Here is a 9,205-nt window from a genome sequence, read left to right on the forward strand (position 1 = left end):
ATTAACGAGGACATAAGTCCAAATATTTCAAAAGGTTAACATTTGAGCATGGTGTCCAAAGATTTACAACTGGCCAATAACATCATTTTATTTTTTAAGGTGTCTCGGTACAGGATATTCGCCTTTATTTCTAGATAACTCCATAAAATAGTTTTTGTTATTTAGGAAAATGTGTATGCCTGTGATGGGAACAAATATTTAAGGAATCTAATAAAGACATTTACAGCATTTTAGACACACAACAATATATTTTTTGTCATGTGGAACCATTGGCTAAAATCATATGTACCAAATGTATGGAGCACCTAAAACAGACATAATAAGTACTGTTTAATGTGTGAAGTTCTATATTTTTACAGAACTACACACTAAAATATGGTTATTATTAAAAATATTGTGGCAAAGTCGCTGTGAGACATGGGCACAGCATCATCTGGGCCACCGGTTCATACCCAAGTCTAGATTTATTTCCAAGTGGGAATTTAGCTTTTGACACCAAAGATTTTTGTTGCAAGCATGAAACTTCTTGATTTGGACTATTTTGAAATATTTGTATTTCTTGAATCTTGAGAAATCATGTGAAGTGTTTGGAAAACCTGAAGTGCAACCAACGTTAATTTACTGTTGTTAAGACTGCTACTGACGGTAACATAATGACATGTAAACGCTTATGCTGCATATGTCTATGCCATGTAGAGCAATAATTACATATTACAATTTGTGTAACAGCCATGCATCAAAATGATAGATTTTATTATCAAATGGTGAAAGAGAATCAGCTGTGTGTCTAGTTTTAGTATCACACAAAACATAAGACTAGTCCTATAAAAAGTGTTTTCCACCCCCATTATGTCACTGATGATCATTAAATATTTTAAACCATTGCTCATGACCCACTTGTCCATTGGTCCTCGACCGAGTTTAGGGACAGCCCTAAGTGAATGATGTTTCTGAAGCCCTCTCCTGCATGCTGTTGCTTACTTACATAGAAAATAAACTAGTACCGGCAGCCCTCCATCTAGACCCCTAGGCAGGCACCTGTATGGTGGACATAGCCCTGGTCAGGATGTGCAAGTTTCTTTATGTCACAATCCATAGGCCCTAGATTCTTGATGTTTTGTGAGCTTTTAGTTAGTGCCACCTTTTTATTAGATTTGCCTACTTACAGGTGATAAAACATCTGACGAGGTTTCCTCTTTGATGCCATAATACAACTATGCACATCATACAACTGAATAAATATAGAATAAAAACAAACAAGGTTACAAACGGAGTAGCTACTGTCCTTGTAAAGGGGTGCTGCTGTGACTGGGTGCCTGGTGGGCTACTCTGCTGACAATGGGCCACTAGAAGCACAACGTTCTCTGCTCCAACCCAAACATCTGGATCCCACAAAAGAGTAAATGAAACCATAATCAGCATGGAGTGAAAAAGTAATTTCTTTTGATGGGGGCTCTTAGGCCCTTACTAAATTGCACTTGGAAAACCTTTGGACCTACAGAATAATCTTAATGCAACCAAGAAGCTTCTGAGTAAAGTAGATAAGCAATAAGAATATATATTCACATACAAACCGCATATATTGACCTACGTCTCAACGTATGTATTATTTTATTTTTTAAATAAGAGCATTGAAAGTTGTTCACACAGAGAGGCTGGGAAAGCTAAAAGGTTTCCATTCTTGCGTGGTTTTCAGAGTAGAACTGACTTTTGATCTGCTGATGCATTTTTCCCACAAATGAAATGAAGCCTTTTCATACACGTCTTTCTATAACATATGAATGCACAACTAGAATTTTCTTCCAAGAATTATTATACAACAACACAATATAGGAAATATAGTGTTCTACTGGTAAAAAGAACCTACTTGAAAAGGCCAGCGTTGTTTTTGAGTAGTATAATCAAAAATGGCCAGTTTTAGTATATGTAGTTCCATGACCCATGATGTTTTGTAACTTTACATCTTTTTCTATGCCCATTTGTGTAATCCCAGATGTTTCGTGACGATAACTTCATTAGAATATAAGTAGAATATGTAACCTCATGTAGCAAACAGTGACACCCCAATGAGTCTGGACCAATAATTCTCCAAGACATGCATGGTAATGAGAGGCATAACTTCGATATTCTATAAGGAGATTAGTATATATATATATATATATATTAATATCAACTTAATTTTTGCTTAAAGAGTTCCATAAAGTATTTTAGGCTTGGTCATCATTTTAATTTTCATTTGAATTTTTGAATCATAAATAAACTATGATGGAGATATTGCCTAGTTTCCTTTTTCAAAACGACTGTGCTAAGTCAATGGGTCGTTTCTTTTAATGTTGTTATTGAACACAAGCTAAACGATCGAATTTGTTCATTTGTTCGTTCTTTTGAGTAATTGCAATTAAAATGGATGTGATTTGGGAGCATGGGGATAGTATCCGGTTACCCCAAATCATCATACTTTAACCTACAATCGGGACCTAGAGGATATACGTTTATTTCAGAGGAGAAGTATTAGAATAATATGCTTAAACTGGAAGGTGATTTTAGGAAATTTTACTTTCCCGATAGGGTGGTAGATAAATGGAACAGCCTCCTATCAGACGCGGTAGAGGCTAATAAAGGTAAGTCATTTAAGCATGGATGAGATAAGCTTAAAGCTATCCTTAATCTAAGACAAGACCAGTAACAAAGTAATGTCTCAGTCTATAAATCAGGAAAAATGGGCAGACTATATTTCTATGTTATGGTATGTAGGGTATAGAACAAACTATTCTTTAAAGCACCAATACTCTGCTTTATTCTTGTATGATTTAATGCTCAACCCTCCCCCCCCGGGACTTTAGCTCTATAATAAACCAAAGCGTTATGCTGTATAATTATGCTTACGTTCCGACATAGCCCTAAAGTGTAATTTACATTTCAGATTCATAAATGTACCTTTATTTTCCTTCTAGACTGTTGAAATTCTGTCCTTTAAATTAACAGCTCCATGGGGCCAAGTTTATAAAGCTTATCTTCCCAGTCCACGGGAATATCTCTGTTTTCAACCTTGCTTTACTCTGTTGTAAAACAATGGGACGCTCAATAAATGGTAGTTAATTGATACCGTTGAGAATACGTTATTATATTTATCTCTGCACGCCCCCATGTGAATCAGAAATGTCACAAGACATCATTTAAATGATATTTTTTTTCCAAGAGGGGAGAGGGTTGGTGTTTACAGACCCACAATGGATCATTTTATAAGATTCCGAATGAATAGAACAACATTTGGACATTCATTTCGGGAAATAATAACACAATTCAAAAGCTTTTATGTGCAATAGAGTTTTTGAAATCTATTTTATTCTTTTCCACATCAATTATGTCATAGATACACTCAATATTTTGCATTCCTGCTGGATTGGCCTGTCACTTTTCTGATGTCATCTGACGCATCATGAACAGAGCATTTGAAAGTTCAATCAAACACCCTGGTGAGCCAAGACTAATAAGCGATGGCTATTACGATACCTATATGGAGGTACAAGATAGAGTTCAAAAACCCATACTCTTTTGGCCTGCGAAGGTGGTCTTTAATAAAAGAAAAATCATTTACTAAGACCGCATTACAGACCACTTAACCCAAACTGAATGGGGTCCCATAACGTATAAGTCATATAAGTCACTCTATTATTTAAACATTTACAACTATACAGAGGCTGCTCAGCCTTGAAGAATGTTATAACATGGATCAGTGGTTGCTGTTGTGACCTACCAGGTGAAGAAAAACCCATTAAGTTCAAACTATAAGGCATTCCCGTCACTATTTTTGATACTAGGGTTGGCACTTTATGATATGTTGCCCACTGGGTCACCCCCACCGGCCACCTAAACCTGAAGGGGCAGGTTTATGCAGCCACTGGCACAGACATCTCAAATACTACTTTCACCTTTGTGGCATGCACATCATCTGGTGATGCAGAGAGCTGAGATATGACATCATATCCAAGCGCCCAGCAGCAGGTGGCACTCGGACTACAGAGGAAGCGTTAGTGGAGGGGGCCCTAGCCAGCAGCTGCACAGACCTCCACTCAGGTCACAACTGGGCTAGCGGGAGGGGGCATGAGGAACGGGCCCATAATTCGAAGCTTGTCCCAAGATCTTTATGTATCAAGACGACACTTATTATAAAACAAGTAGGCTTCTGTTATGCTAGGAAATAAGCTGTGGTCTACTGGATATATCTGCAATTTAAAAAAGGTAACCCATGACTAAAAATCATGCAATTTACAGTAAAAACCATGTCATAACTGTAATGATGGTGTAGAGTTATCTTTCATCTCCACATATGTGCATCTACTAATTGCTTAAATGTGTATTCCAGTAATTGGGCATCAACGCTCAATACGCTAAGACTGATCTTAGTGCTCTGAGCACAGTCTGTCAATATACTTATTCCATGTAGTCCAACGGCTTAATTCATTAAAAGAGAGAGTTTTGGTTTCGGCTCTCTGAACTCGCTTTGCATTATAAAGGGCCATCTCTAGCTCATTTCCCTGTACAAAGGGTGTGCTTGCCCTCCATAATGGATAGGTCAATCAGTGAGGTGATTTTCAAGAACTCTTAAAAGATTTATATATATGCTTTATGCGAGGCCATCCAACAATGCTCACTGGGCTTGGATCCTCATAATTCAAAGTGAAGTCAATCAGATGAAATCACAACTATCCTACAAAGATGGCTGTCAACACCCTCTTTACTTAATGAACCCCTTTGTGTCACGCTTAGCCGTAATTCTCTCATTCAGACACAGATTGAGTGGCATGACCTATGCTTGGCATTGACCTTGGCAGCCACTAAGAAGTCAGCCATTTTCCTAGTTGCGCGGAACAGAAGCTTTTTATAGCCTTATGTCAGCTTTATTCCAATAAACACATAAAACGTTCAATACATTATACAAGACTAGATTACAGAAAACGATCATATAATATATTAAACCTATAAGATCCGTTGAATTGCCAGAAACATGAGCTGAATATGGGAACTGCTCTTTTTTTCCCCAGTTTTTGCAGTAAACCTTTATTTGTCTTACGATTGGCACGGCATTAGCAATAACAATAAAACCATTCACTTCACATTTATTTTTCAGTCTCCACACTCGGCAAGAGAGTTATTAAGTTGATTACTGTAGCCGCAGTCTGTAAATTGACCTTTAATGTCTTTGGTCTAGAAGGTGCATTACCAAGGACATTGTATGAATAGAATGTATGAAGTTAACACCAGCCGGAATTATTTCACCTGAGTGTTTCACAGACCAAGAGGCGTAATAATTTGATGCCGTGTTTGAAAGTCACGGCATAATAAATTATGTTTTAAAGTGATGTCACTGAAGTTATTTCACGTGTTCTGATTGATCCAAGGTGGTTGTACATCTTCTAACGACATGTGACATCATTCAGAGTAATAATTCCATTACTTCTATACACATACTTTCATCATTTGAAATAAAATAAATAAATAACATTTTAATCCATTTGCCTGTCAACCAAGGGGTCAAAGCAAGTGTTGTATGTTATATACATTTTTCTTTTTTTTTTCTTTCAAATATTTTATACTTTTTATATGTACTCAGAAAATCCTTTAATTTAAAAAAGGGGGAACCAAATGTCAGAGTTTTACTGTACCAAGCCATCCTCCACAAACTCCTGGACTAGACAAGATCTTTCATCTATATCAAATGCCCAAGCAACATAGAAGCAAAAAAAAAACAGACCCCCCCCCAAAAAAAACATTTAAAGAAATCATAAAATGCAGTATATTACACAAAAGTAATTGTGCCGATGTTAGAACAATTTTCCCAATATTTCCTTATGATAGATTAGTCAGAGTACAATACATTAAATTACAATCAGGGACATGTCTCCTGTTAAGAAAGCAGAAGAAAGGAGTACAATCTACACGTCAACATCAATTACATTTATATCTTAATAAAGTTGGTTACCGTCATTTAATTCATTTGTTTCAAAACTAAAATGCTTATTTTGAAATTAGTTGCAATTGCAACAAAGATATAAACAGAACCGAGTTTTTTTCTGAATCTTCTTCCCTTTTTTATATTTTTTTGAATCCTATATGTTTAGAATTCAAATATTACTGATATTCTGCATCTAATCAGCATCTAACATGCAAGAGGCACAGTTACCACGCATACTCATAGTATTTCACATTAACACATTTATACAGCAATATCTACCATATCTGAGAATTGTATAAAAATTCCAAACAGAAATGTCATGATTTTCTTTAAAAATCATAATTTTCATTTATTTGCTCCTGGGCTCCAAAAAGTACTTTTTAGCCAATATTCCAAATATAATTGAAAGGAAAAAATATTTAATCATACATAAAAGTTCATATGATGCAGGGGCATATTAAGTTCTTCTTTTGGGCCGTAAGTTTAAAAAATATGTAGATAGAGACTACTGACTAATTTCCTAATATTCTGGAATAATGTACCTTTTAATGAATCTAAATAAGCATTTGGGGGTTTTTTTTGCGTAACGAAAAGAGCTTCATTTTAAATGTTTAATCCTATTTTTTTAAATTAGGAGATATTAAGCCAATTGTTGCTTTGTTCTCATTATACAATGGGCATTGCTGATCACTTATTTTCCTACTCTCCTCTATGTGTCTATTGATATCAGATGAAACCGAGAAAAAGAGAATGTGCATCTAGCTATCTAAATCCCTAAACATTAAGCAAACATAAGAATGTTTTCTTTGTCTTTTCAAGGCACAATGCACAATGGTTGATTTTTAAATTTCTCATGACTCCCCACTGCCATATTAATGGACCAGAGATAGCATAAGCAAGCACCTGGCTGAGCAAACACGAATACTTGGCGGGTTTTCTTACACGTTACATTCTGCTGAAATCACCACTATGTTAATAGAGAAGCAAACAGTGTACTGGCATGCATTTCTAAAGAGTAGAGAGACTGCAACAGTTCCGCAAACTGACCATTAAACAACCACATCATTTATTTCCCCTATGATTTTGAGCTGAAATATTTATGCATCTGGTCCTATAGCCTCGTTATATAGCAAGTAACGATTCCACAGAGCACTAATTGGTTTCTTAGCCAACATCTCACTATGCTGGTACTGTCCGGTCAGATTTCCAGTTCTACAGAAATCTAGTCCATCACCCAACTGGGCCAATTTATGCCATTTTCACCATATTTTTTTTCTCTTTACTGGCTATTTTTTATTTTTAATCTGCGCACGATCATGACACAGGCATGAATGCTCGCCCTCTCTTGTGTGAAGAAATGAAGGCTTCATGTCCAAAATGTCAAGTCGTGCTTCAGGAGTGATAGAAGACAGACTTGGTGTATGTCAAAGCATTTTCTAACACAGCAGAAGCAAACAAACTCAAAGGCATTGGGATGAGATTCCAAAGTGGAGTACTAGCTCCCCCTGCTGGTTAAAAAGTAAACAGCTTAAATATTTTTTTTTTTCTAATTTCTCAATTGGCATGCAGAACTTGATCTTTTTTTTTTGGTGACTTGTTAATTAAAACCTTTGCTCAAATAGCAATAAAATGATAAAACAGAATGAAAATGCACATTCTCATTTGTTTAATTTTAAAGCCGGATAAGCATCCATAAAATGCAATATAGATGCAATTTGATGTTAAAAGACTTATTGCAAAACTCATCTAATTCATACATAGAAATCAATAACAAAAAATCTCATTATCTTTGCATAAATCCTTATATGTTACAAGAATACCTGGAACACACTCAATTTCTCTGCAGTACACAAGTTAAAGATCTATTTGGCTTTAACTATGATAAATGATGTCACACAGCATTAGTTGTCATTCCTAATAAAGAACCCACAAGCCAAAATATAGATATTCCATTTACTATAGTGATACAATCTAAGCAGCTTCATTCTTCAGCCAAATGAAGACACAGCCACAATCCCACAATATGATTATTATGAAATCAGTACCAAAACAAAATACAATATTGTTACCTTTCTCATGCCTGCCTCTTGTGATTGTAAACATGCAATCAGTAAACTGTGATGAAAATGATTAAAGCCCACTTAGAATGACTTGAATGCATATGACTCCTACCTTGACCACTGGTGACAAGTAATCCAAGCAGGTACATATAAAGGAGTTTCATGATCAGAAGCTTATGCTGCTGGACAGTTCCTACAGTAGTTCCCAGATAGTTTGAATCTGATAACACTCTCTAATCTGAGGCTCTTTTTTTCCTCTTCTCCTTAGCCTCAGTTGCATACAAATAAATAGTGTGAAGGTTGGACACAGATAGCTCTTGATATGCACAGCCTGCAGCACCAGTACTAGCAAAGTGATGAGAACCCAATGTGACTGCAGCTCTATATCAGCCACAAGGCGGCTAAGGTGTTCATCCGCAAAAAAAAGGCACGTCACCCTTTCCTGGCTCAGGGATTCGTCCGCGCTGCTTAGTTCAAGATGCAGCAGCAGCAGCAGCCTGGTGTCTTAAACTGCATCCCTCTGTCAGTGTGACACCTGCTAAATACCCTGCAGAGCTGGGGAGGGGGGCTACATCATATATTAACAGTATCCAAATACATAATGAATTGTGCTGCCACTTATTAGGGGCTTGGGGTCTTTTTTTCCTGGAATTGCTATGCAAGATGCACTTCTTGATAGTTAATTGGGAGCTGAGGGTCTTATTCTTGATAGCATTTGCAACTAATAGCTATGTAAGATGTATCTGATGGATATTCTTTTAATCATTTTTGCTTTGTGCTTCTAGATAATTTCTTTGGGGCTAGGGGGGTGTCTTTTTTTTCTAGCTATCACTATGTAACCTATATCTGCTGCATACCCTTTAAATGACATGATGCCATGGGCTTCCAGATTATTTTTGGGAGTGGGTTGGTGTTTTATTCTTTTCTAGATTTGCTATGCAAGATGCACTTCTAGAGAGTTATTTTGGAGCTGAGGATCTTATTGTTCTAGAAATTGCAATTAATAGCTATATAAGAGGTATTGGTTGCATATTCCCTTAATCACACAATGCATTCTGCTTTTTGGGGGGCTAGGGGGTCTCCCTTATCTAGAATTGGCAATCAATGACTATGTAAGCTACATCTGTTGCAGACCCTCCTAATTACATGATGCCTTGTGCTTACAGGTAGTTATTTTCGGGGGCTGGAG

At 36.5% G+C, this 9,205-nt stretch overlaps 1 protein-coding gene across 3 annotated transcripts in view; it reads right to left on the reverse strand.

Moving 5' to 3' along the window:
* Nucleotides 1-8,479, reverse strand: part of NCAM2 (neural cell adhesion molecule 2) — a 120,758-nt gene extending 112,279 nt beyond the window's left edge. For 2 of the 3 annotated variants that reach the window (XM_053456845.1, XM_053456846.1), the window contains exon 1: nt 8,129-8,478. In XM_053456845.1, coding sequence (XP_053312820.1) covers nt 8,129-8,180 — 52 coding nt within the window. In that variant the 5' untranslated portion in view covers nt 8,181-8,478. Of the gene's footprint in view, nt 1-8,128 lie in introns of all 3 variants that reach the window. The other variant, XM_053456844.1, reaches the window with a different exon arrangement.
* Nucleotides 8,480-9,205: the final 726 nt, after the last annotated feature.

Source organism: Spea bombifrons, chromosome 2 (genome assembly GCF_027358695.1).
Source record: "Spea bombifrons isolate aSpeBom1 chromosome 2, aSpeBom1.2.pri, whole genome shotgun sequence".
NCBI lineage: Eukaryota > Metazoa > Chordata > Amphibia > Anura > Pelobatidae > Spea > Spea bombifrons.